The sequence below is a fragment of the Pezoporus wallicus genome, unplaced genomic scaffold, assembly GCF_028554395.1.
Source record: "Pezoporus wallicus isolate ANWC-B61680 ecotype Strahan unplaced genomic scaffold, APGP_CSIRO_Pwel_v1 scaffold_11491, whole genome shotgun sequence".
NCBI lineage: Eukaryota > Metazoa > Chordata > Aves > Psittaciformes > Psittacidae > Pezoporus > Pezoporus wallicus.
In genome coordinates this window covers 4,268,182-4,296,074 of record NW_026642649.1, presented here as the reverse complement: position 1 = coordinate 4,296,074, position 27,893 = coordinate 4,268,182, and the positions used below count along the sequence as shown (strand labels likewise).

The 27,893-nt window shown below is 44.5% G+C and overlaps 1 protein-coding gene across 6 annotated transcripts in view; it reads left to right on the top strand.

The window, feature by feature from the left end:
* Nucleotides 1-2,298: 2,298 nt before the first annotated feature.
* Nucleotides 2,299-27,893, top strand: part of FYCO1 (FYVE and coiled-coil domain autophagy adaptor 1) — a 38,784-nt gene continuing 13,189 nt past the window's right edge. Inside the window, exons 1-12 of one of the 6 annotated variants that reach the window (XM_057431447.1) lie at nucleotides 2,299-2,423; nucleotides 11,783-11,967; nucleotides 13,457-13,563; nucleotides 14,649-14,774; nucleotides 16,917-17,023; nucleotides 17,898-18,041; nucleotides 18,802-18,895; nucleotides 19,377-22,007; nucleotides 23,914-24,006; nucleotides 25,175-25,293; nucleotides 26,570-26,737; nucleotides 27,158-27,307. In XM_057431447.1, coding sequence (XP_057287430.1) covers nucleotides 11,913-11,967; nucleotides 13,457-13,563; nucleotides 14,649-14,774; nucleotides 16,917-17,023; nucleotides 17,898-18,041; nucleotides 18,802-18,895; nucleotides 19,377-22,007; nucleotides 23,914-24,006; nucleotides 25,175-25,293; nucleotides 26,570-26,737; nucleotides 27,158-27,307 — 3,794 coding nt within the window. In that variant the 5' untranslated portion in view covers nucleotides 2,299-2,423; nucleotides 11,783-11,912. Of the gene's footprint in view, nucleotides 2,424-11,514; nucleotides 11,968-13,456; nucleotides 13,564-14,648; nucleotides 14,775-16,916; nucleotides 17,024-17,897; nucleotides 18,042-18,801; nucleotides 18,896-19,376; nucleotides 22,008-23,913; nucleotides 24,007-25,174; nucleotides 25,294-26,569; nucleotides 26,738-27,157; nucleotides 27,308-27,893 lie in introns of those variants that run through there. The other 5 variants (XM_057431448.1, XM_057431450.1, XM_057431452.1 and 2 more) reach the window with 5 other exon arrangements.

Sequence of the window (27,893 nt, the reverse complement as noted above, 5' to 3'; positions counted from 1 at the left end):
CAAGAGTGAAATTCAGCCAGTTCTGAGCAGTGGTAGCTCCTAAACCTGCTGTGCCCTGGTGGAAGTCAGTCTCAGAAGCTGACAGCTTCCAAAAATCAAAAACCTTGACCCTCTTGTTGCTAAGAAATGAGAAGATGTAAGGAATTCTAAGTAAGTTTTGGTCAGGTACGGGCATAACTGGAAACAGAACGTTCTTCTCAGAAGAAATTGTCTGTATAAACAGGCAAGAATACAATAATTAATGTCAATTATTAAATATTTCAGACAGTAACTTGTCACTACATGATTAAAAAGAGGAACACTCTATTGTACTTGATTAATGTTGAGTGAGAAGTAAAACTGCACATAGACTTTATGCAAAGTTGCAAAAAAAAAGGCCATTGCAGTGAGATGATGTGGGGTTTCATTTATCATTATTTGCAACTGATGACCCTGAGGTTACTTTAGGAAGACACCCAGTTGTCTGCTGATCACTGGTAGACATTTGTTTTCATCAGATGCTCTTGGTCGTGTAGTCCATGATGCCGTAAAGAACACAAACAGAAGTCAGCCTGAAGGTTGCTTCTGAACTATGCGAGACATCCCATCATGCTTCACAAGTCATGTACTCACAACAACCTCAGCCCTATTGATACACGGATAGACTCCACAGCGCGTTAAAGTTGTAAAGTAGGTATGTTTTATTCAGCGCTGAGGCGCATGGGGGATCGCTCCTCCAAAGGCATGCGCACCTTTCCTTTGTTATTCAGTTTGCTTATATTACATATAATGATTATATAAACACGATTGTTTCACACCTAATATATATGCAAAATCTATTCCCGTCTAGTATTATAATTAGATTTTCTGGTATCGTCCCATTGATGCGCTTGCACAGTGCCTCCTGGTGGTGGTTGTTACGGGGTCGTGAGGATGAAGGCCTGCAGTTCCTCTTCATCACCGTGAGTAACCTCTTGTTTTCACGCAGACTCAATGGGGTTTTGGCTCCCATCCAAACTTCAGGTTTGGTACAAGCAGGTTTTATGTATCTTAAAGCAAAAACTTGTCAAGTTTGTAAATTTTGTTACTCTGGCTATCTTTTGTTCCTTTTCTTTCTAAAGATACTATTTGAACAAGAATGTCTTCAATATTAAGCTATGAATCTTATCTACTACAATTCTGCCTAGCAGCTGTTAACTCCTACAATTCTGCTTCGCCATTCTAGCAACTTTAACTCCTACAGTTCTGCTTCACCAAGCACAATGACTGCTTAAGCAAGCAGGCCCAATGTTAACCCTTTATTCCCAGGTAGCACTATAACCTGCACTTCTGAGGGCATCAGAATGCTTTTGAGCTATGCAAAACCATGGGGAAGATTAATCACCAAAACTTATGGTCCCTTAGTCATCCTGAAGCTGAGGATATAGAAATGAGGATGATGGTGACATGCCAGTGACTACATACTATATGTATTTCCTCAGGAGTGTTGAAAATACGATGTTTTGACCTTATGGCTGCCTTAAGCTGAAGATTATGACCTTAACATAGTCACAAGCATTGTGACCAGAATTGATGACAAACTGGTCACGAGTTTTATTTAAAACCATTTATTTACCAAAGCAACGTGCAAAAAAAAAAAAACCCACAGAAACTGAGTTTTCAAGTACGCTTCAAGTTGCAATCCAGCATAGCCTATTTCAGCTGCGGTGAAATAAATACCTTTGAAGTACCACATGTGTTACGGAAGGGTTAAGATTTGCATAGTGGAAATACTTTGCTTGTAGGAGCTGGTGTGGGAGTGTTAAGGAACTCCATGCACCACATACCCCCCGCACCCCACCTTAGGAAGGGGGCCTCTTCCAGTTTCACACCTGCTTCCTCACAGTTCCTTCCCATCTGTAGCCTTTACTAATCCCTACCTACGCCTTTCAGCTGTGGGAAGAGGCTTTTCCTTTCGTCAACCAGGGCAGCAAGGGCAAAATCTGTGCCTTGGATTTGCCGAGCCTGACTTCCACATCCGCTTGCATTGTCCGTGCAAAGAGCTTGAGGAACTGCTGCACAAAACCCAACATAACCCAGAACAAACAAAAACCCGACAACGAATCCATGCTGAACCGTGCTGAGAGCAGGTCCGTACTGCATTAAAAAGTGCTTGGGGGTCCCAGCAACACAGCCCCCTTCAAAGTAACCCCCAGACCCTGCAGCTGTGCGGAAAAGCGACTATTTCCCCCACAGAGACATTTAAAACCCCTCCGTTTCCACCACGGGGCCTTCCCCCGGCCTCCCCGCTGAGGCGGCCGGGCCGGGCGGGCAGCGCACACCGCCCGCGGGGTGGGGAGGCACGGCCAGCGGCCTCACGGGAGTTGTAGGCGGCGGGGAGCGGCGCCGGAGCCGGAGCTTCACCCCCGGGGCCTCCTCTCCGCGACATGGCGGCGGCCGCGCAGGTACCGTGCGACAGCCCCCGCACAGCCCGCTGAGGGAGGGAGGGAAGGAAGGAAGGAGGGAAGTAACTTCGGTGGCTTCCACTTGTTGCCTCTCGGAGCTCGGCTCCGAGGGGAGGAGCTCCGGTGGGACGGATGGAGGGGGGCAGAGAGCTGAGCTGCGGGCCCTCAGCGCCGTGGGGGGGGGGGGTGTCGGCCACCTCTGCCCGCCGTGCGGGGACCGGCTCCGAGCGCAGCGGCCCCGGGGGTGGCCCGTGTCCGGCCAGGCGCTGGCTGTCCCTAAGGGGGTGGCAGCCAGCCCCCAGGCCCCGTCATCTCAGGGGTCGTTGTTTGTACGTGGTGAGCGGTGGCTTTAGGCCGACATAAACACTGTTCTGTCCCCTGGCATCCACCCCACTTCGCGCAGCGGCGGGAGCAGTCACTTGGGGCCCTGCTAGAAACTAAACGCCGGCCCGTGTCCGTGCTCTCACCCGCTATAAAGTGCTGACAGGGAAATATTTGCTGCAGCCCTAATCCCGCTCGCCCTTGTGTCGGCAAATCGCCGGCGGACAGACGGACAGGGAGAGTTCTGCTGGCACAGACGGGCCGGGTCTGCCTCTAGAGCAGATGCTGGGGTTGCAGCCAGCCCTCTTGCGTTGATCCCGGTAATCCAGAGCCAGCAAGGAAGGAGGGGGGGAAGCGAGGCTTTAGTGACATGGTCATCTGCTGCCTTTGTGCTCTGGGCTCTCCTCGGGCGGAGGTAAGTCGGGCTGTGGCGGGGCTGTGTCATGTGTTGGACGCTGGTGGATCTGTTGCTGCCTGTTTCGGAGCTCAGGGTCCCGGTGTTTGTGTTCCCCGGGTCATTGCACCCAGCCTCCTGCTGGTTTTGGCCTGTGCAAAGGTTTCCTTGGCCTGTGGAGGTGGCCTCTCACTTGAAACCCAGTTACTTTTCAAGTGTAAACAGGGAGGAGTAGCAGTGCTGAAGAGTGAAAGTGGGTGTTTGCTTTTATCCAGCTCTGGCTTCACACACCCATGGAAGCAAGCTGGAATTAAACTTCCAGCGTAAAACCCAGACTCTGTTTGCTGGCCTCATGGTGACGCGTTCTCTGTTACTGGCTCTGACGTGATGTTGCAGGCCACGCAGCAGAGGAGATAAACTGCCTTGCAGGACTGCGGGTTCTGGTTTCTGGATATTACTCTGTACAAGGCAACTTTCTGGAGTCTTCCAATGATCCTCATGGGAATGCTTGAACTTAAAAAATGTTCCTGGTGTTCCAAACAGCGTTTCTGAATGTTCACATTTAGAAGAGAACGCTGCAGTTAGAAAGTTGTATCTGAGATATTATGGTGGAAAACGAGTGATGGTCGATTTTGCTCATGTTGCAGTATATATATATTTGACAGCATTTGTTGTGAACGCAGTTTCACGACTTCTTCTGACAAGCCAGTTAGTTTTGGAGCCTGATTTTCCTGTAGAAACTAGCCTTTTATGTACACCATCTGGTAACAGTGAAAGAGTGTATTGTATTTGCAGGCACTCTTCTCCATTGCTGCATAAAAGGAAGACATCCTGGATCCCAGGGTCTTCTATGCCTTGGTTGGTATGGGATCAAGACATAAAGGAACAAATAGGGAAAGAAAGCTATTCAAAATGTGAAGAAAAATATGTGTAAGTACAGAAATGACCTGGTGGACTCCAGGAAAAGTAGTGCTGAGAACTGTTTTCGGTTTAGAGTGTTACTTGTTTTTCTTAGTTGATCCCGTTTAAAATGAACAATTGCCTATTTGTCAAATAAATGCCAAATCCTTCTGGTATTCCTTAGATGTTGTTGAGATGATTAAACCGGAGGGAACTGTAAGAGCACTAAGTGTTTTTATTGTGACACATTCTTACTTACTGACATTCCTATGGTTTTATTTCTGTTTGGTTTTGCCAGTGCAAAGAGACTTTTTAGCAGCTCTTGTCTAATCTAGTTCATATTTTCTTGTAGGGTTTGTCCAGGGAGTGGTTGCTCTTTGTGTCCAAAAATCCTATAATAGTAGTAAGCTTGAATGCTTTGCCCAGATGTGTTCAGAAGAAGGCCTTACAGTTTGTAACACTGGCAGAAGGAGCAGAACCTTTTGTGTAGAGCATAGCTCTGGGAAGCTGTTGCTGCACAGGGCCTTGACTTGTACACCCTTCCCTTTGGATTAGTGTTTTTGTCCATCACAGTGTTCTGTGATTGTGGATGATAAAGTGATCTCAGTAGAGATATCTGTAAACAGTTAACCCGAGTGTTTCCACCATGACACTGAGTTTACAGCTCAGTGGTGACAGTCTCATACAGGTCTCTCTTCCAAAGGCTTTTAAATGGTTGGGATTTGTAATTGAAATTTCCCTTTTCCCCCAAAATGGTGACCTTCACAGGAGAAAAGAGGGAGAGAGAAAATACTCCGTACCTCCTGCTACAGAGGAAAGGAAACAGGGTGTTTTGCTGTTGGCTGGAGTAGCATTATTCACCCAGTGACCTGTCAGTGTGGGTTGTCTCAGCGCGTTTTTTGCTTAATGTGTTTGCCTCACCTCCTATTTGATTTATGTGCGTGTGCCCAAAACCTATAATTTCCAGTGTTGCTTGTTGCTAGTTCCCTGGGAACTACATATGGGCTAGGGAGCTACTACTGCTGTTGGCTGGATGGAGGACAGATGGAGTTCTACAGATGAGCAAGTCTCAACATCCACCTGCCAAACTTCCCAAAACCTTTAGTTGGAGGCAGCCTTTCGAAGTACTTCTGAAACCTCGGCTTGGAAGGTCAGTGTGGAACGGGAGATGCAGAGGTCACAAAATCATCCTGAGGAAAGCTCCCATTCAGCGTTAGGATGCAGTGGTTGTTGCTTTAAACTATCCCAAAGGCCCAGAGGTGGCTGAGATGCTGTAGGCAGGCCGAGCTTGCTGAGGAAGTTAAACTTCAGAGACCAGCTTTGGAGACCTGAAAACCTCAAGATTTGTTGAAGACTCCAAGCTTGTATGATGAGCAAGTATCGTGGACCACCAATGCTCCTTCGCAGCTGGAAGACCTCTAGTGTTTCTGTTTCTGTAGGTGTCTGTGTGGTGCTCCTCAGAGTAGCATCTGATCATCAGGAGCCTGGCTTGAAAACATGTAAGAGATTTAAATAGTTGGGTGAGTTATGGAGAAGAAGAGCAGGTTTTATGGCAGGGTGTCTGTAAGTGTCTGTATTGTCCTCCTCAGAGTATCATTTCAGCAGCAGGAGCCTGGCTTGAAGAACGTGCAAGAGGTTAGAATAGCTGGGTGAGTTATGGAGAGGAAGAGAGCAGGTTTTATGGCAGGGCAGGTACATAGGGCCATGGGGAGAATGGCTTGGAAGAATGAGAATGCAAATGGGGAAAATAACTTTTAACTTTTGGATGAAATATATCTTTTAAACTAGCCATACAGGTGCTGAGGCAGCAGGGTACGTTTTAGGGGAATGAAATAGGATGGGAGCAGCTGAGGAGAAGCAAGTCTCTGAGAGTTAGATGTTAGATGTTAATAGACACAGCCTAGCATTCCTGACGCACAGTGAAGTCTGTGGTGTCCTAAGGGAAGAGGGCAGAAGTGTTTGTTAAAAGCGATACGAGTGCAATTCCTGTTATCAGAAGAGCTTTCTTCTCCTTGTGAACTGACTGCTTCCTCAAACAGACAACTTCTTTAGTCATAAGACAGGGCTGAGACAGGCTTGACTTTGTGAGATACGTACAAGCTCATCCCTGTGGTGGTGGTGGCAGGAAGTGGTCATTTGAGTTCGCGTTGTTCAGCAGTTGTTGACGTGAGGAGTATCAGAAAAAGCACTGTATTTTTCCAGTCAGGAATTTGTGTTCCTGGTCTAACGCATCTGCCCTTAAGGCAGGTCGTGCAGTAGAGATCCAATTTGGGAAATGTGGCATTAAAAAACATTGTTAGGGTTGTCAGCTTTCACCACTGAGAGTTAAATATTAACTTATCTCATGGAGCTGTTATCCTGCCACTTGTATACTTGATTATGTTTTGAGCTTTTCCAAAGAACAGCTTGCAATTATAAGGAATAAAGGGGGAATGCAGGCCAGGTGTCCATAGAATAGAGAAGTTTGCACAAAGATTATACAAAACTTTTCCAGTTCTTTTGTGTCAGTCTCTCCTGTCAGGGGTTAAAGCAGGATTTTGTCTATGTCATTAGCTTGAATTCTTATGCTGTTAGATGCAATTATGGCTAAAGCACAAGGGCCTCCCCACAAAAGGTCTTTATTGTAGGGACCCCCTGACTATAAGCATGCTACTTTTTCTGCTAGGCATCTGCAAAATATGTGATTGGCTTTGTGCACTTTGTCTGGTTGCTCGGTTTTGCTGAGCTATACTCTGTGAATTTCTTTTTCTGGATGCATATTTTCTGCAGGATATGTGTTAGTACCGAATGTTAGATTAGATCTAAGGCAGAAGTTCTTCCCTGTGAGGGTGCTGAGGCGCTGGCACAGGGTGCCCAGAGAAGCTGTGGCTGCCCCATCCCTGGCAGTGTTCAAGGCCAGGTTGGACACAGGGACTTGGAGCAAGCTGGTCTGGTGTGAGGTGTCCCTGCCCGTGACAGGGGATTGGAACTGGATGAGCTTTAAGGTCCTTTCCAACCTGAACCAGTCTGGAATTCTATGAGTCTAGGTTTATATGCCTGAACACTTCAAAACAAGGTTTGTATCTGTGAGTGTGTGGAAATCCAGCATAGGTTTGCAGCATGGCCTTAGATTTGAAGTGCTAAAAGAAAGAAAAAATATTCCTCCAAAACATTAGTTTTGTTATTGAAATGTGAAGGTTTGTTGGTGTAGAAAATGAAGGGGGAAGGTTAACTCAGCAAGAAAATTTCACTTCTTGGAATGGAAACCTTGGTTGACATTCAGGCTGTGCCTGCCTTTTGTTTTTTAATGCTCCTATTTCACGTAGGCCAGTGTGTGTTTTTATCAGTCCCATATCTTTATATGCAGTGTTGAGCACAAAGGGTTGGGTTGCTCAGGAGAAGCATGTGTGTGTGCCTGACAGAAGAGTCGTGCTGTCTTTTTTGGAGTTCACCTCAGAGCCTTATTTCTAGCAAACAGTTCTTTAGCTTTATGGATGTGCAGCTTTGTGGTGCAAAAGGAGGAAAACTAACTCCACAGCTGTAGTAAATTCCACTGGTGCTCTGATATTTCCTGCAACAACAAAGTGCTTTTCCCCACATAGTTACTGGAATGAAATAATTTAACTGAACCAGTGGTGGTACAGTCCTGTGAGGTAGAGGTAGCTCTTTTTCCCCAGCTCCCACTTCATCTTTGCTGTGAGGTTTGCATTCAGTGTTCTTTGTCAATGTTTCTTTTAGCATTGTATGACCGAGTAGGTTGGTTTTGTCCACACGCTTTCCAGAAGTGTGCCTTGCAGTATCTGCTTTTATGGGACAAATCAAGATCCACATTACCCAAGAGAATAACACAGTTACAATTGTTGGGACTCATGGATGTAGGATTTGGCTGGTTACCCTCACTTTTCTGTTTTGTTTCAGAGTGTTAGAACAGGTATGGAATTGCAGGCACCAAATAAAGGTCTGGTGATAGTAGTGGGTGCCAAGTGGTGAGTTGTCCTTGTTTTGCGTGGCTAGACCAGAGTAGTTACGTCAATGTAAAGTATTTTTGTAAGCAGTAGACAGTTGTGGCCTTGGTTTCCAATGAATTTGCCTTGCAGATATGATTTGAATCATAGAATCACAGAATGGTTTGGGTTGGAAAGAACCTTAAGATCATCCAGTTCCAACCCCCTGCCACGGGCAGGGACACCTTCTGCTATACCAGGTTGATCTAAGCCCCGTCCAGCCTGGCCTTGAACACTGCCAGTTTGAACCCATCACCCCTTGTCCTATCTCTACAGTCCCTGATGAAGAGTCCCTCTCCAGCATCCTTGTAACCCCCTTCAGACACTGGAAGCTGCTCTGAGGTCTCCACGCAGCTTCTCTTGTCCAGGCTGAACAGCCCCAATGTTCTCAGCCTGTCTTAGTATGAGAAGTGCTCCAGCTCCTGATCATCCCTTATTATTTGATTTTGAACTGAGCTATACCACGTCTGAAATGTGAGCTCTGCCCCTAGTATGCACTGCAAATGACTTGGATGGTGGGTGTATTCTCTGATACCAGGCTCTGACACAGGTCTCGCTGCAGCCTTTTTATCAATGAAGAGGAGCTCTGCTGATGGACTTCCTCCAGCTTCCCGTTGGGATTGCACATGGAGGAGTGTAGTATTTTGAACACCTCTACCTTGTCAAGGTTGGCCAGAATTAACCAATGAATTAAGCAGAATGTAGCTGCTGGAGATGCAAATATGCCTACAGAAACACAAAGAGAAATGTTATGAAATCAGATTAAAAGTGGGTCATTGCCACTGCTCCACTAACCAGTTTAATTACAGTCATTTTGCTTCTTGTTTTGGATGTGTCTCACTCCCCTTCAGGTCAGTCTTTTCCTGTAAGTGGGCTGTTTCCTATCTGCTTCTTAAATCTCCAGGATATCCTGCTCTGTAAAGAAGATTGACACCCCCACACCAGTACTTATGCCAGCAGGGAAGAGAGCAGCCACCTTCAGACACCAGCAGGCATGGCCCAAGAATGCAAGGAGGGACTGGTGACATGCCCTGTCTTGTTTCTCTGCCCTCTGGGTGCCAGGTCCTTAGTGTAACTGCACTGATGTCATTGCAGCTCTGCAGTTTTATGCCAGTTAATGCCCTCCCCCTTAGTCAAATGCTATTGCATAAGAGGGAGCGATGCATCATCTAAAAAGCTTTTGACCCACAGCTGGCCACTCGTGCCTGACACATGGGTGGTGCTGTTTTCACCTAGCAAATATTTATAGGCCTACATAATAGGATAGGAAATGCTGGGGAGGAACAGGATTGTGCTCTAAAGAATCCTGGGCAAAGTGTTCCGTGGTCAGGAAGGACTAGATCAGGTGTTACAGAAGCTCTTCCTGTTTTGAAACCTCAGGAAACCAGTTAAGGCCCGTTGTCAGCTTTCTTTGCCATAGGAAGTGAGAGCTCTGAACCTTTCCATGAGATGGACTGTGCTTCCAAGGACCACATCTGGAAGGACCATGGAGAGGATAAGTACCTTTCTTCCCATATTGCAGACAAGGCAGGTAGAAAACATTCCAGCACATTAAGGTGTCCCTGCCCATGGCAGGGGGTTGGAACTAGATGATCTTTAAGGTTCTTTCCAACTCAAAGCACCCTGTGATTCCCTGATTCTCCATGTGCATTTGCCCAGGTCTAAAGATCCCTTTTACCTCCAGGAAGAGGAGGGAGGAACTAAAAGTTTCATGGGTGGGAGCTGATGCAAGGGAGGGGGAAGCTGTGAGATCCTGCTTCCTGTACTGAGGAAGGGGGTGACTGGGAGCAGACAGGAGCTCAGCTGTCAACTGCCTTCTTTTCCGGGATCTCTGTTCATGCCTGCAGTTGGCCTGTTCACTTTTCCTGGCATGCCTCTTGCATAGTCTTTGTGCCTCTGGGACCTTGCACTGGGGCTTGTTCCAGCCATTGAGAAGGACAGGCAGGATCCCCTGGTTTGTCCTTGCTCTTTTCTCCCGTTGTGTGTGGAAGAGCATTTTGTTTGGCCACGTGCTTTGGTTTTCCATTGCCCATATTTCAGTCTTCTCACTTAAGCTCCTTTCTGTAACAGTTGCTGAAGTGAACAGATACAGCTGATGTTAATGCACATGTTTAGACATGGAAACATTGACTTGCTGGGTTCCCTTCTTGCTTTTTTTCCCTGGCACCCAAACTCAGCAAGGAAGTGTGGTGCTTTATATGATCACTCAGTAGAATCAAGATAGGAATCCTGGGTAAGTAATATTGTTGCTTTAGGGTAAAAGTCTATGTTTGGCACGGCAAAGGGTTGTGCTGTGCTGGCCTCCTCTTCCTGAAACAACCCAGTTGGGGTGGGGATTTTGCAGGCCAAGGCCCTTCCTCAGACACCACATGGGCCATGAGACACTTGTGTTGTAACAACTGCCATCAAAATATGGAAATAGAAACTAGCAGGTAACAAAACACAGGTATTGAGAGAAGCATCACACTAGTAAGATTAATTACAGCCTTTTCTTTATACTTCCCATGTTTCTATCTCTATGGCTTTGTTAAGGTTTGCTTTGTTTCAAATGGAAAAGAATACAGGCTTACACCAGGATAATTTCCAAACAATACCTCGATACATAGGGCAGAAGGATTTGCGTTTTATTCATTCAAACACCTGCTTCAGCCGCGCTAATGTAGTTAGGGGAGTGAAAGAAAGGAGTAAGATGTAATAATTTGACCTAATTACATGTGTACTTCAGAAGTTTGTAAGATTTTCATTACAGCTTAATTTCACTATTGTTGAGCTTGAATGATAGCAAAAGCACAGAAGTATAACAGCACGTTTTCTGAAAATTCAGTACTTTGTTTGCAAATTTGGCTGTACCATTGCAGGCAGAATGCCTGGTTTTGAGAACAAATGTTCCTAGGCTCGTATTTGAAAGTTTGGGTCCCCAGACGTGGTTGTTTTAGCAAAGTGTTTGAGGCTTTAGATTCATCTTAGTTCATTAAATTTAACGAAGGAGAGGTTTTCTACGAGTGCTAGGTATAGAATAGAAACACAGAATGGTTTGAGTTGGAAAGGACCTTAAGATCATCCAGTTCCAACCCCCTTGCAATGGTGTAACTTGCTTGTCATTGTTCTAAGCAAGGGAAGTGGTGCAAGGTATATTTATCTAACCAGGGGTGCTGCTACAGAGCTTAAAATAGAGTGGTATCCTCTTACATGTGTTTGGAACAGCGGGTTCTGAGGAGGGGATGTTTCTCGTGCTAAAACCAGTGCTAACTGTTTTAAGTAGCTCTGATGAGTTAAAAATATGCATCAATGCCAGAGAATCAAACATACATCATTTTTTTGACTCCTTGGTCTCTGCCTAGTCTGTGTCTTGAAATAACCTCTCTGCAATGGAAAAGTTGTTGTACCGTTTTACTCTGCAGCCTGTGGGGAAGATCTGGCAGAGGGTTTGTGAGAGGAAAGTCCCTTGTCATCAGAACCGACATCAGGGTCACAAGGTGAATGGCATGAAATGCCAGCCTGTGTTGGGCTGTCAGACCGACTGTGTTGTAACTCCAGCAAGGGAAAATTGCTCTCTGAGGTTTGCTCAGGAGTTTTGAAGGATCTAACTGAAGAAATAACTGAAATGGAAACTCAAATCTAGACAGAAATAGGAAAGAGGTTCCTGGAAAAGGCTTGGCCTTGTGGGAATTCATTACTAACCAGGATCTAAAATGCCAAAGCACCTCTCTTCTGCTTCTTTGACACTATAAAGTCTTTTGTTTTCATTTTGACTTTTACAGAATTGCAGGTATCACAGAGAAGAATCATCTTCATTAGCCCAATGATCATCAAGGACATGAACTCTGCTGTTTTAACTTAAATGGATGAGAAGGTCAACAGCCCATAAGGGGAGCTCCTTTGGTGTTCAGCATGGCAGCAAGTGGTGGTGAAAGCCAGTTGCAGCGGATTATCAGGGACTTGCAAGGTACGGTGCCATGCTGGCAGCTTCATTCTGTAGGCTGGAATGCACCTCTGTGTTTGGAAACAGAAGGAGTTGTGTTTTCACTTGTGTAACTGTTGTGCGGCAGTTGTACCAACATCGTTCAAGGTGTGTGATGTGCTCAGTAGAGATGTGGCTGATGTTTCTTGTGAGCGATGTGCTGTACCTTCTGCAGCTCCTTACATTCTTAAATCCTGCAAATTTAACCTTGCAAGATGAGAAGTAAGTTTTACAATTAAAAAAAAGAAGTGTCTTTGGGGTGTGTTGTGTGAGCTAGGACTTTGTTGGCTATGCTGTTACAAGACTTAATGTGACATAAAGGAGGAGGCCTGGTTTTTACACCCTCCCTTGGTGGGAAGCTGGTGAGGAGCTGTTGCTAATGTGGGAAGGATAAAAAACAAGAGGCCAAACCAATCTTGGAATGGAGACACAGAGGAAGAGTGCTGAGTATTGGATCTGCTGTTCTTGGAAAGTGCTTTCTGTGCACCTGATTTGTCCTCTGCTACCAGTAGCCAACTTAATTTTCCACAGCTCTTGTTGCAGGCAGGCAGAGATTCGTAACTGTTTTGCTTGCTCTGTCTCTGTCCTAACCAGCTGTCTATTCCAAGATCCAGATATTTCTCCTTTTAATTTTGGTTAAATGTAAAGTGTGATATGCACCGAAGCTGGGAATCTAGATCTTCCTTTAACATAATAAAAGAGATATGTGCCTGCTAACAGGAAGAGACTTTACTTCACAAAGGGGATCAAGTGGGACTGTGAGCTAAGGCTCACTCAGGCACCTGGAAGAATTAAAAAATCAAGTGGAAAGCAAGCTCAAAACCAGCAATTTCTGATGCTGAGAAGTGCACCCTTTGGGGGCCAGAGTGTCCAGGAAGATTACAGAGTTTGCTTTGACTTGGGGTTTCCTTACCCACTAAGGGTGTAGGTTTTAGGGAAGAGCAGTTGCTGTCTGCTTATTTTAATGTAAATTATTTTCCCCATTTGTGTTTGTAACCAGCACAAGCTGAACCTTCCTGAATAAAGCATGGAGAAGATAAATGTGCTGACTGTTCTCATGTTACTGATCCCCTCTAGCAGATGACATGCTTTGTCCTTTCTAATCAGAATCCTCTTTGTCCTGTGGCACTACCTTAATGTGCACATGAGGCAGCAAAAAGTTATTTCTCTTTCCTCTGTTGAAGAACCAGTTAGCAACTGTCTGTTACTCGTGTCAGAAGGAGGTTTTGCTCTTTTCAAGAAGAATTAGCCCGTGCCACAGATTGCTGTAACTTGAGCTGTAAGTTTTTTATAGGTCATCTTAAATTGCACACATAATCAGGAAGCTTTTTGCACTGTCCTTAAGACACTTTGACTGAAAGAAATTGCATACACATGTAATGTCCATGCAGAAAAGCCATTCATTTAGTCGTTTATGGATTCAGTGCTATATATCTATTGCAGTAGTTAACCGTTTTGGTGTCTTGTTTTCAAGATGCTGTGACTGAATTAAGCAAAGAATTTAAAGAAGGAGGGGAACCAATCACAGATGACAGTGTCAACTTGCAAAAATTCTCCTACAAGCTCGAGTACCTTCTACAGGTAAAAAGTGATGCGTGTCATTCATAATCCACCGTCAAAGTTAGGCCTTGCTTTCTCTTCTTGCCACTTCAGTATGTGGGATTCAACTCAAATAATCATAAATATCCGTTTGAGTCTCCCTCTTTTCAGTAAGAACTGAAGTATGTGCTACTCATTGTACATACTTCAAGTGACAGTAAATAAATGTGATCAAAAGGCAGTGCTGGCAGTTTGACTGAGGAATGCAAGGCATTTTTTAATTGATCTGAAAGATTTAAGCTTGAGTTTAAAGACATCTCCTGGTAAATTATCCTGGAAAAAAACGATGGTAATGAGATCTTGACAACATTTTAACACAAAATAAATACTAGTGAGGTGTTCACAGTGCAAATATAGTGCTGTGAGTAACTGACAGAATTTGTAGCAACTCACTTTGGAGATTCATTTTAATTGTATGGAAGGCTTAATACAAAAGGCTGATTATTCATTTGGCATGCTGCTCTTTGTCCATCCTCAGGATTTAAGTAAAAAGAGGACACTGCTCGGCAAACTGAAATCCAGTTTGCATATGTTCGTGTCCACACATAGTGCGTCCATGTCACTGATTGCGACAAAGACATGCTAATCTAGGCAAAGGGAGTTTTAATTGGGTTGCAGAGGCTTCAGCAGAAGCTCTTCAGCTTTCCTTTGGGATTTGGATGGTCCAAGCTACAGTCCATGCCCTCACTGCATTGCTGCTCTGAAGGTGATTTAGATAGACCAGGTTTTTCTGATACATACACGTGTGCTGTTGCCACACTTGATTCCAGGTCTCTCAGCAACTGATTGTCACTCTTAGACAGCTGCTGAATCTGCTGCAAATCTTTGTTTCAGCAGTTTTGAATGAATGTCTGTATTTTAACTATACCCAGAACATTATTATCTGTTAGTGTCTGTAAAGTAGCTTATGGATCTCCTGGATTCCATCAGTGTCTCTTTCCTTTGTGCATACATTGGCTAAAACAAAGAGGAGACACGAAAGCTTGTTGCTGGGAGAGGAAGAGAATTCCAAGTAGCTAAATATATTTGTATTTAAGTTTTGCTTATTGCATTTTCTCTTGCTTAAGTTTGACCAGAAAGAAAAGAACTCGTTGCTGGGGAACAGAAAAGACTACTGGGATTATTTCTGTGACTGTCTAGCAAAAGTCAAGGGAGCTAATGATGGAATCCGCTTTGTCAAGTCTATTACAGAAGTGAGTATATCAGTTCATCATCATAATATATGGCTTTACATTCTGCTGTGTCTTTGAGAGCAGTAGAAACCAGAAGAAAATGCACTGCTTTTAACATACAACAAAAAAAGTTGGGAATTTGTATTTTTAATTCTCATGTAAAGCAGCGTGAGCAGCAGGTCAAGGGAGGTGATCCTGCCCCTCTGCTCTGCTCTCCTGAGACCCCACCTGCAGCACTGTGTGCAGCTCTGGTGTCCCCAGCATAAGAAGGACATGGAGCTGTTGGAGCAAGTCCAGAGGAGGCCACAAGGATGCTCAGGGGCTGGAGCACCTCCCATACAAAGATAGGCTGAGAACATTGGGGCTGTTCAGCCTGGAGAAGAGAAGCTGCATGGAGACCTCAGAGCAGCTTCCAGTGTCTGAAGGGGGACTTCCAGTGTCTGTCCAGTGTACATCAGGGACTGTAGTGACAGGACAAGGGGTGATGGGTTCAAACTGAAACAGGGGAAGTTCAGGTTAGATATAAGGCAGAAGTTCTTCCCTGTGAGGGTGCTGAGGCGCTGGCACAGGGTGCCCAGAGAAGCTGTGGCTGCCCCATCCCTGGCAGTGTTCCAGGCCAGGTTGGACAGAGCCTTGGAGCAACCTGGTCTGGTGTGAGGTGTCCCTGCCCATGGCAGGGGGTTGGAACTGGATCATCTTAAGGTCCTTTCCAACCCTTTCTATGATTCTATCAAAATACCTAGTTACTGTTTTTACTAAGGCACTAAATTATATAGGATCAAGTAATGCAATTCTTACTTTATTTTTAAGACCACTTATGCAAGTGATTGTCCTTGTTTGTCTCTGCTTCTGCCTTGCCTTTTCATAAACTTAGTGCCATTTTCTCTTTAAAAGAATGAAGTCAAGGGTAGAGCCTGCCATTCTTAGCATAGCTTACAGCAGGACTTGGCACTAAGTAAGAGGAAAGATTCACCATATTTCACATTTTTAAAGACTTTTTCAGCTAGTCAGTAGAGTTGAGGATGACTGGCTGATTCCTTTAGAACTCAAACCAAAAAGGTGTTGCTGCCTTTGCTCCACATTTATTTCCTTATTCCATTTATAAAGAACATTTTTGTATATAGTGTATCAGTGAGTTAAATGAGGAACCTGAGTCTGAGTTGAGCACAGAAGCCCAGTAGCAGCATGGAATACTGATGAAGAAGGAAGGAAAGTGTGGCCTTTGAGCCTTCTTTCACACTAACTGTTCAGTCAATATTCACAGTAACCTACTAACTTGTGCCTCAGCCCCTCTCATGTTGGATTCCATTTCTTGAGTCTTGAGTACGTTTGGTTTGTTAGTTGGATGAACGGTTTAGTCGGGAGCATTGCTGCCTGGTGAGAGATTCTTTCATCACTATCAGTTTCCATTCCTAAATTGATCAGTGACTTTGATGGCTAGAAGAAATAAAACACTGCTGTTTAGTGTTTCACTGTTTTGCAGGACAGCAAATAGCTCAGATGTAAAAAACAAACCAACGTCTCAATTCCCCAAGTCAAGAGCTGTAACAAAGTTAAATACTGAGTTTTGTGATGCCCTTTATGTTGATATAACAGCTGTCTTCATGGAAAGAGCCATTAATTTTGGTCATGCAGCTGCTCTTGGTCTGAAGTAAGAATTAGGTTTTTATTAACTTAGTGGCTTAAGTATTAAGAAAGGGTGAATGGGTCTGTGGGGGTGTGTATTTGTGTATGTGTACATCTTTGTTCTATGACTAGAGCTGCTCTAAAGCTCTTCCAGCTGTGGCCAGACACATCCCAAGTAACCTAAGCAGACACTTCTGGCTTTGCTGGGCACATTGGGATTTTGCCTTGTGTTGGGAATCGTCCTTAGCGTAGTCTGTACTCATGTACTCAGTATATGAAATGAATCATTGGTCCTGTGATGTCTTTTACACTGTTAAAAAGTGGACATCAGCCAGCTGTAGGTGCACATTCATCATTCAAAAAGGGTTCCACCCAGTGACAGTATTGGGAGAAGGCGTCTCTCAGTTCTTACTGCTTCCTTTACAACTAGTGGCTTATTGTGAGTGGTTTTGAGTTGATACGTAGGCTGTTCTGGCCACGTCTCTACATCACAGATGATACTTAGGATTTTCTTTTCTTGTGGTTTCTCCCTTTCAGCTACGAACATCTCTTGGAAAAGGAAGAGCATTTCTTCGTTACTCCCTGGTGCACCAGAGGCTAGCAGACACCTTGCAGCAGTGTTTTATGAACACCAAGGTGACCAGGTGAATAGCAAAGTACCTTGTTCACTAATGGGTGTTTGCTCAGTGTGATCAGGCAGCATCATAAAGTAGCTATTGAAAGGAATTGAAACGCTTCCAAATGGTTGGCTTAGAGAGCTGGTAATAGGATAGGAAGGATAACAGACCTTTTGGCCTGGGTCACTGGTTCATACCTATTTTAGGCTGGTAAAGATTGAAAGTTGTTACAGCTAAATATCTGTTGAGTGGGAGGTCCTGATGCTTCTGTCTGTTTGTTTCAAAGGTGACATTTTTAGAAGCATTGAAGATCCTGGGCTTGATCTTCTGTGCTGGGCATCATAAAGGAGGATTAATTTGGATGTGTTGCTCAAAGCCCGAGAAAGCATTTAAGTGTATCTCTGGGTTGTCACATAGAAGAACAGCTTGCTCCTGCCCAAGGAACACCAAAGATAGTTTGTAGTTGGTTGGGGGGGGCATTGCTGTGGCTGTTAGAAAAAGCCATCTATTTACGCAGTGTATTTAACTCTGATTGCTGCGTTCTTTGCCTCATTTCTGATGTTTCAAGTGTGTGCTTTAGGTATCTACTGTGTGATTACCCAGTGTATAGCAAATATTTTGTCTTGCTGGTGTTTTGGCCAAGCACTAGAACAAAAAATACCTTGTGTGGGGGCTCCTCTAAAGATATTTCTGTGGACTTCATTAAAGCTGTTGAATTTCATTCGTATCAAAGGGATGGGTTGTTTCAGTTTGTGTTAGTACAGTGTATCATAATTTTTCTGGGATGGAGTGAAAATGATGCTGTGGGGCTTTTTGCGAGTGAAGCTGCTGCTTCTTTTGTACTTATGAATGAGTTTTGTGACTATTGCTTACTTTATTTTTGTGTCTGTTTGTTTTCAAGTGACTGGTACTACGCAAGAAGTCCATTTCTCAATTCCAGGATGAGTTCTGACATTGTGGGTCATCTCTATGAGCTGACTGATGTTCAGTTTGACTTGGCATCAAGAGGCTATGATTTAGATGCTGCCTGGCCAGCATTTGCCAGGTATGATAGAACTACTTTGTCATTTAGTATTAACAGGGCCATAAAATGTAGCATAAAATTCTTCAGAGTCTGTTAAAGCTTCTGCTTTTGAAGGTAGGAATATTTGTGTTAGAGCAGTATACGCTTTCTCTATGTAATTAGTCTATGATCAAATTGGCCTTTATTTCTTTCAGTATCCTGTGTACCAGAGATCAGAGTTGATGCTCTGTAATGGAGTACTTCCAATAAGGGCAGTTTAGGCCACCTCCCAAGCTATTCTCATCTTCAGAGGAACAAGAACAAATATTCTTAGCTCCTTCTGTTTTAAGAGCTGAGACATGCGGTGACTGAAAAGCCAAGCAGTGTGCTTCACTTGTAGCGATGGTAGAGATGACAGTATGTGGTCACTCACAGCCTGATCCTACTTCAAAGACGGGGAGAACTTTAGGCCTGATCCAGATCCATTTTCCAGTGGGTGTTTTCGAGGGCTGCATGCTGCCACCACCTGGCTGAGCCGCCACCAAGCAATTGCTTAGAGCAGAGCTGCATCGTGGTTCTCGTGGATGTGGGAAGTCATGGCTGCCAATCCCATAAGCTTTCTTGACATCCTTAGTTTGTTTTCCATCCACTTCAGTGGTTGTTGGCCCCATAACTGCAGGTGCTGTGATGTCTTTTGGTATATAGTAGTTCCAACTCCACAAATGTTACGTGTGAGAGTAGGAAGACATGCATGTATGTGCTTAGACTTCTCTTATAGCTTGTTTCTCTGTGTGATCAACAGGAGGACACTGTCCTCACTTGGATCTTCTGCATATTTATGGAAGCCCCCAAGTCGCAGTTCCAGCATGAGCAGTTTAGTGAGCAGTTATTTGCAGGTAAGCATATTACAAAGAAATGTTTATGTGACATATTAGATCCTTAATTAATGGCATCATTCCAGAGCGCTTGATAGCTTTATGGTGATTATGACTCATGTAATGGTAAACTACAAAAAAGTGTTCTTAGTTAAAAGTAAAGAGAATTGTCCAGTAGCTGATTCAACTGAACACGCAGACCTTGTATCTGCCTGCAGATAGAATCATCGAATGATCTAGGTCGGAAAAGACCTTTAAGATCAAGTCCAACCATTACCCCATGACTGCCAAGAACACCACTAAACCTTAGGGCCTCATCTACATGCTTTTTCGTTTATCTTTTGTGAAAACAAACCCCATTTCCTGGGAGTTGATATCTTATAACGCTGCGAGTGCAACATACAACATCACTGTGCATTAGAAACCTGAATTTGCTCTCATCTGAGCACACTATTTAAATGCATTCTTAAACTTTCTGCTTTTTCCCCTTCTGTTCCTTTAGGCCCAGGAGTTCCCCTCCAGCCCTGATGCAAATAACTCACTAAATGTTGAACACCTTGAGGGCTTTGAAGAGATGCGTGTAGAACTTGACCAGGCTGAGTTGAGGCAGAGGGAGCTTCAAGATCGTATTCACCAGCTAGAAATGGAAAATCAGGAGCTCCAGGCAGCTGTCAGCCTTCAGAAGGAACAAGTACAGGTAGAAAAGGAGAAGAGCAATAACTACAATGAGGAGAACTCCCGGCTGACAAAGATGATCACAGAGTTACAGAAACAGTGTGAGGTCTCACACTCCACTCAGAGCACTGTTCATGACCTGCAGAAGTGCCTGCAGTCACTAGAGCTGAATGCAGTGGAGCAGCAGAAGGAATATTCAACAAAACTCGAGCAGCTCATGGCCAGCAAGGAAGACTATGCCTCAAAACTGCAGGTGTTGAATCAGGAGCTGGAGGCCTCTAAGGCTTTGGTTGCTATGAAGGATCATTGCATTGATGAGCTCAAAGCCAAGCTGAGTTCCACAGAACAGAAGAACATCAATCTCCTTGCAAAAGTTGATGCTGCCTTGGAGGAAAGGGGACAGCAAGCCACAGCCCACTGTGATTCCGCCCTACAGGTACATGCACTGTTAGAGAAGCTTCAGGAATCAGAAAAGGAAAAGGCAGGCATGCAAAGACTCAATAATGAGCAAGCGTCTCAGCTGAAAGCAATGAGGGAGGAGCTGCAGCTGAAAGAAGAGGCACAGAAGGAGCTGGAATCTAGATACAATCACCTCACTGCTGACTCCAAAGAAGAGGATGAAAAGCTGCTTGGGAGGCTGGAATCCATGGCAAAGGAAATGGAAGCACTTCAGAAGGCCCTAACCCTGAAAGAAAAGGAAGTGTCTGAGCTCCAGACCCAGGTAATGGGGTCGCTGGCTCAGGTGGGGTCACTGGAAAAAAGTCTTGAGGAAGCAAGGAAAGAAAAAGAGAAACTTGAGGAGGAATATGGTAGGAAGGAAGGAACACTGAAACAGGAAGCCCAGTCACAAGCAGAGCAACTTGAACTGCAGGAGGGTCGCTTAGCAAAGGTGAGTCAGTCTGTGTATAGCCTTGAGGAGCAAAACCGGAATCTCTTGTCTGAGAAGGAGCATCTCGGCCAGAAAGTCAAGGAGCTGGAGGAGCAGATGGAGCAGCAAAACTCTGCAGTGAGTGAAATGGGTGAGGAGGGCAGGAAGCTGAAAGCAGAGAATGTGGATTTGCAGCAGTCCAAGAAGAAGATGGAAGGGAAGCTGAAAAATCTGGAAGCTTCTAAAGCCTCCCTGGAAGCTGAGGTAGCCAGGCTGAGAGCCTCTGAGAAACAGCTTCAGAGTGAGATAGATGATGCCCTGGTGTCAGTTGATGAGAAAGAGAGGAGGCTCCGGAGTGAGAACAAACAGCTGGATGAAGACTTGCAGAATGCCAGGAGGCAAAGCCAAATCCTGGAGGAGAGATTAGACGCTCTGCACTCAGACTATGAAGAACTAAAGCAAAGAGAAGAGACCATGAAGGAGTCTTACGCCTCACTTGAAGGACAGCTGAAGAGTGCCAAACAGTACAGTTTACAGATGGAAAAAAGCTTAGGCATTTTGGAAGAAAGCAAAGAGTGTCTCCAGACACAGCTCTTGGAGAAGGAACTAAAACTGCAAGACATGGAGAGCCAGTGTGAGCAGCTAAGAGCAGAAGCTGAAAGACATAGGAAGAAGTCAGAGGCTCTTGAGGTAGAAAAGCTCAGTGTTGAAAAGACATGCCTTCATCAGACAAAGCTTATAGAATCCCTCACATCAGAAAAGGAATCCGTGGAAGAACATCAGCTACAGCAGGCAGCTTCTCTGGAGAAGGAGGCAAAAGAGCTGACCTCCAGACTGGCCATGAGTGAAGAGCAGCTGGAGGTCAGCCGTGGTGAAGTGTCTAGACTGCAAGCAGAGGTCCTTGACCTGCGAGTCAAGCTTCAGCAGGCTGCTGATGAGAGAGAGCAGATGAGAGGTGAGCTGGCAGTCACAGAGGCTTCCTTGGGAGAGCAGAAGGCGCTTGTCCAGCATCTTAAAGAGCAGAGTGAGTCACTCAACAGAAACCATGTGCAAGAACTGGTGCAATGTAAAGAAAGAGAAGAAGTGCTGAAAAAAGAGCATGAGACAGCAGCCCACCAAAAAGCTCAGCTAGAAAATGATTTGCTGAGCATGAAGGAAGAGCTATGCAAGGTTAAGCAGTGCCTGGAAGTTGCTAGAATAGAAAATGAAGAAAACAAAGATCTCCTCCACAGGACCAACACAGATATGGCTGAACTTGGTATTCAGATTTGTGCCTTGACCTCTGAAAAGGTGGATGCAGAAGAGCAGTTGGCCCAGGCTACAAAAAGCCTCAAAGAACTGGAAGAACAGGCAGCCAAGCAACAGGAGAAGCTGAAGCTTGATATCTCTAATCTCAGAGAGGAGAACAAGAGCCTTCAAGAGAAATTAGAGGAGGCTCAAGTATGTGCCTCAGCTGTCCCAAGTCTGCAATTGCAGCTGGAGGCAGCAACGAAACGGGCACAGAGTTTCCAAGAGACCAGCCAAGAAGAGCTGTCTGCAATAAAATTTCAAATGAGCACTGAGATTCTAAATTGTCAGACAAAATTCAAGGTAAATGAATGTGATGGTTACAGCTGAGGGAGCTGTGCAGGATTTCCCCAGCTTTACCATCTGCTGCAGCAATAACTGCATGAAACCCTGAGGTTTGTGATTGTCAGGCTCTGAGACTAGCACACAGCTAGTCTTAACCTAGGAGTCTTAAAATGCCTCTACACTTCTTACCTAGGACTATTTGAGGTAAAATCACAGAATCATTAGGGTTGAAGTGACCTCTGGAGATCATCTGGTCCAACCTAAGTGGAGTGGGGCCAAGGCAGGGACACCCAGAGCAGGTCACACAGGAATGTGCCCAAACATGTTTGAATGTCTCCAGAAAGGGAGACTCCACAACCCCCCTGTGCAGCCTGTTCAGTGCTCTGACACCCTCAGTGTAAAGAAGTTCTTCCTCATGCTGAGGTGAGACTTGTTGTGTGTTAGTTTATGGCCATTGCTCTTCGTCCTGTCACTGGGCACCACTTGAAAGAGTCTGGCACCATCCTCCTGGCACTCTTCTAGTATTTTGGAGATGTGTAGTGTGGCCACCAGAGCACAGTGGAGAGGCCATGTAATATAGAAAAGCCCACCAGTAATGGAGAGAGAGTTGGCACTTTAGGCAGTGTATTCTGGAGCTGTTCCCTCTGGTCACAGCTTTGATTTCTTTCTCTTTTGGTAGGAACATTGCAAGACCTGTTCCCAACACCCACAGTGCTACTTCTCCTTAAAACTGATACTGACGAAAGCAAACTTAGACTGAGACCAGATACTTTTGCAGTTAATTCCCTCATGTAGTTTTGTGTTCAGCTGTTCAAAGCAGGAGCAGAGAAGATCAAAGTTTTGCTTCCAGAAAACATAAGTCAGGCCTGTGTATGTGAAACAGCACACCTAAAGGCTGAAGGTTTTATTGTGTTTGTGCTGCCGTGCTGAGATCATGGCTAAGAATGGCAGTCGATCAGAGGCGTATGCTGCTGGTGGTATCCAGAAATCCCACAAGTTTGACAAAACAGCACCCATTCACCTCTGTTTCATTTCCATGAAGGCTTCGTAAACCTTTGTATGATTTGGGTTATCTCCCTCTTTTGAGCCAAAGCATTTTGAAAGTTGGGCCGCCTTTTTGTTGAGAGCTGTAATGGGAACAGTAAACCACAGCTAGTCTGCCACAACAGAGGGGAATTTCCTTGCATCCAGGAGTTGTGTTTCTCCTTAGCTGCCTTTCACAAGGCTGACAGTGGTGCTGTGTTTATCCCATACACGGCAGTAGAAGCACTCTTGATTTACAGCTAGGAATCTTGTAGAGGTTCCCATGCATAAGCGCCTCAGCTGAGAAGATCCCATCTCAGGAGAGCACATCTAAACAGGAGGCCAGTGTCCACAGAGCAACAAGTGAAGGGGAAAGTGAAGGAACATGAAATAGGCCTTTGAAACACCTCTGGTGGCCAGGGAGGAGACGGCTGCCTGGAGAAAACTGGTCAGAGGGAGACAACTGCTCTGTGGCATCTGTGGCAGATACAAAAGGGAATTTATCTAGGGCTGTACTAACAGGAGCACTCCCAGGAGCCTGAGGGCAGTGATTATCTCTCTTTACTCAGTACTTACAAGGCCACATCTGAAATATTGTTTGCCCCTTCAAAACCATCAGTAACCTGCAGCTTGATCACCAGAAAGCCCTCAGGAGGATCAGTGCTGGAGCACTTGCTCTGTGCAGGAAGGCTGAGGAATGGGGCTTATTCAGCCTGGAGAAGACACAGCTTCATGGTGCCCAAAGAGCAGCCCCCCAGCGCCTTCAGAGTTACTAAGAAGAAAGAGCTGGGCTTTTTACAGGGGTGCAAAGATGGGGCTGCACGAAAGACAACAGACAAATGGGAGAGAGCAAGGGTGGCTGCTAGAGGAATGCTAACTCTTGGCTCCATCTCTCTGCTAGGCTGTCAGTGAAGAGTGTGGGAAAGTAAGAGAGCAGCTAGAGGAGCAGAAGCGACAACAGCGTGCTGCAGAGGAAGAGATTGCAGAGTTACAAGTAGGTGCTTGATCTGATTAAAAGGCAGAGGTGTTTGTGTCAGCAGGCATTAGTGTTCTCTCTGAGAAGGCAGCAGCATTTCTGGTGACTGGATATGAGGCTGGGAATGTCCCTGAATGAATACAAGTGCTGCAGACAAAATACTTGGCAGCTGAAAGTTAGCCACTGAAACAGCACTTAGGATTTGTCCTGCAGTGAAAGCTAGTTAGGGTTTAAGTAAAACCTAGCTATGTGTACACTTCTAAATGGGGGTGCAGGTTTAAAAGGTGTCTGTCTTAGGCCCTGCTTGCCCACTGCACACAGCCGTGTGTGTGGATCCAGCTGTTTGCAGGCTGCAAAGCACACTGAATCTGAGAATTAATCTGGTTGAGAAATAATCCAGCTGGGAAGAAAACATGATTTTTGCAATACATTTATCAAACAGTTGTGTTAGGAGGGGTGTAAGGACCCCAGAAATAAGACAGTTATTGAACCTGGCCCTGCCTTCTAGCAGAGATATGTACACCTTTAGATGCAGCTAGGTATGTTCCCTGAGGACTCCCAAGTTTGCCAGACTCCTCTGGAGAGGCTAGGTGTGAAAGAAGTTTTTGTTTCCATTATACTTCATGTGTCATATAGCTTTAATAATCATAGAAGCAGAGAATGGTTTGGGTTGGAAAGGACCCTAAGCTCATCCAGTTCCAACCCCCTGCCATGGGCAGGGACACCTTCTGCTAGGCCAGGTTGCTCCAAGCCCCATCCAACCTAGCCTTGAGCACTGCCAGGGCTGGAGCATTTACCACTTCCTTGGGCAGTAAACATTTCCCAAATACATTCTTTGTTCTTTTGAAACTTTCAGGTGGTGAAAAACCTTGCAGGGCATATTCTTTTGCCATTATCTTTGAGAGATGTTCCTTGATAAGGAGGCAAAAGCTCAACTGATACGGACTAGTAAGAATTAGAGACTTAATACTGTCTCGCTTTAGAGTCTATCCCTTACTCAGTGTGACAGGAATAATCAATCAGTAGTACACAACTAATTAGCATCTGCTTATACAAGAATATCTTAATTGGTGGTTTGGCTTTAACAGATTCTTTTAAAGCATTGTTTAGGTGTCTTGGTAATTGTCCTATACTTGATAAAGTGTTGTTTTTCTATGTAAGGAAATACAGTCATTTATTTCACTAGGCTACAAACACAAGTTTGTCTAGAAAGCTGGATGAAGCAAGAGAGCTGCTGTCTGAATCAGAATCTGCTCGGCTGCAGAAAGAAGAAGAGGTGGCATCTCTGAGAGAACTCTTGGAAAGGTGGGAATTTGGGTCCTTTACACCATTACCTGTAAGCCAAGTAAGGGGCCAGTAACCAAAGCATCTTGAAAATGGCTGTGGGTTATGAAGTGGCATATGCCACAGGGTTTATATAGGGCAAATAGTGCCTGGGCACTGGTGGAAAGTATGAGGTTGACACTTCAGATGAGAAATCTGTAAATTGCACAGCACACGTAAGTGCAAGGTTGGGTTTTGTTGTATTTTTAATTTAGCTGATGACATAAATTCATTGTATGACTTCCTTTATGAGACTGAAAGACATTTTACAACTTCTTTTTACCTTACAGCGTAATAACAAAACTAAAGCATCAATATTGGCTCTTTGTTTTCATAAGGAATGGAAAATTTGTGCTTTTTAACAGGTTTTTTTTTCCTCTCCTCAATATTTCAGAGAATCAGTAAGAATTATTTGAATGGGGCCACATCCTGCATGTCTTTGTCATGTTTCTTATCAGTTTAAAGTATCTAACACAGGTTTGAAATGTGAGCCTGTGTGGTGTGGATTAACTGGCAGTCCAGAATAGATCTTCATGGGGCATGGGCTCACACAGAGTTTCGGTTAACCAACTTTGTTTGTACATTTTTTGTGCTGATATCATCTGTCTTTGTGGGAAGACTGATGATTCTTGATCTGTACTGAAGGTTGTCAGTGCAAAATCTAACTCGTCAAAATATTTGAATACAGTTGAATTAGCTGAGTGAGTTCAGAGCAGCTCAACCGTTTGGGTTGTGTTGCTGTAGCATCTTTGATCCATTGCTGGGACTCACAGGACTGAAACTGCCATATTGTTAACTCAAAACTTACATTCTTGGAAGCTTCCTGGGAAAATTTCCTTCCACTGACTGTGCAGTGAACTGAGTTGTCTCTAGCCTTTAGTTCTTGAATTGCATCTGTGTTAGAAGAGCATAGTGAGAAACTGGTTTGCTTCCCTTTTGTGAACGTGAAGCTCAGTTTGCAGCTGCTGCTGATCTTAGCTTCCAAGAACAGCTATTTTACTCCCAGTGTGGTAGCCATCATAAGCTTTGCTATAAGCAGGGCATCCAAGAAATTGCTGGTTGCTGAGTGTGTTCACTAGATAACAGATCTGTGTGCACTTTCAGTGATGTAGAAAAGTGGAGAGATTCTGACTAACTGTAAAAACTATGCACACTGAGAACATATCTGTTTATGAGGGTGAAGGACCCCTTTCTTCCATGGGGAAGACTTGAATGCACATGAGCTAAATTATTCTTAATTGCCTTTGTATTTGATCAGGATGCAAAAAGAAGCTGAGGAAGCAAAAGAGAAGGTCCTGGATTACAGTGAGAAGCTTAGCAAGGTGGCAGCAGACAAAGACAGAAGCGACCAGAAGTTATTTGCTGAACTGGATGATCTGACAAGAACAAAACAGTTCCTTGAAGAACGTTTGATAGAACTTATCAGGTTGGCATTAAAATAAAGAGCAAGAAGCGATTAAAATCCTAGCTTAGGATGTTAAGGGTGGTTCAGTCTTGTATTCCTGAGTGGAAGATACAGGTAATGGCCAAGTTCAGCAGCAGTTGAAACTCTGCATTTCCATAATGCAGTCAAAAATATAGCATCCACTATTATTTCCTCCTTAATTTGCTGTCTGTTTTGCAAAAAATACGTAGTTCTCTCCATGACATACGTTTTTCTCTGCTCCTCCCTAAGAGCTTTGGTGGGTTTCTGATCTATCTTTATGTCTGAAACCTCCTCAGAAGTTTCATCAAAGCAATTTTTACTGTGAAACTTTTGCCAACGTTCAAGTTGAGGTCGGTTATCAGTAAACCAGCAGTAATCATTTCTGTGTGTTTTTCCTCTCTTTTAACTGTGTCTCTGCAGAGATAAAGATGCTCTGTGGCAAAAATCAGATGCTCTGGAGTTCCAGCAGAAGCTTAGTGCAGAGCAAAGGTGGCAGGGGGACACGGAGGTTAACCACTGCCTGGACTGCCAGAAAGAGTTCTCATGGATGGTGCGCCGACACCACTGCAGGTCAGTTTGTGGAACTCCACTACGCTGCTCAAAAGCAAAATCCAGTTTAAATGTTTTTATGGATGAAGTACTTCCTAATGTTCACAGTTCATTGGTCAAAATCATTAATACAAGTCATTGTAGAGGTTGAAAGAACACGAGCTCACAAGGGGAAAAGAGACATCAATGGAAAGGTCTCTTGACATGTATTAAGGCAAGAATCTGGATGCAACTTAGTTTCTCATTTCTGGAAACAAAGATAATCACACCTTATATAGCGTGTGTCCATGTTTTAATGTATTTATTATGCACTGCTCTGTGCATGGTGTAAACAATATTCACTAAAATGATTTTGCTATTGTGATAGAAGTACTTCAGAACACAAGCAACGTGCTGTGCAATTACAAATTTGGTTCCTTACGCTAGGTATGCTCAGGGATATTTGCTGATTGCAGAGTAAACTGTAAAAAAACCTTAACATTAAATTACTTCCTATGCAGTGAGCCTGCTTGGAGTTAACTAATGACTTGATCTAGATTTACTGAAATGTATTTAAGTGGATACATTTCAGGGTCTTAGTCATGTTTGTTTTGTCTCTCTTTACTGT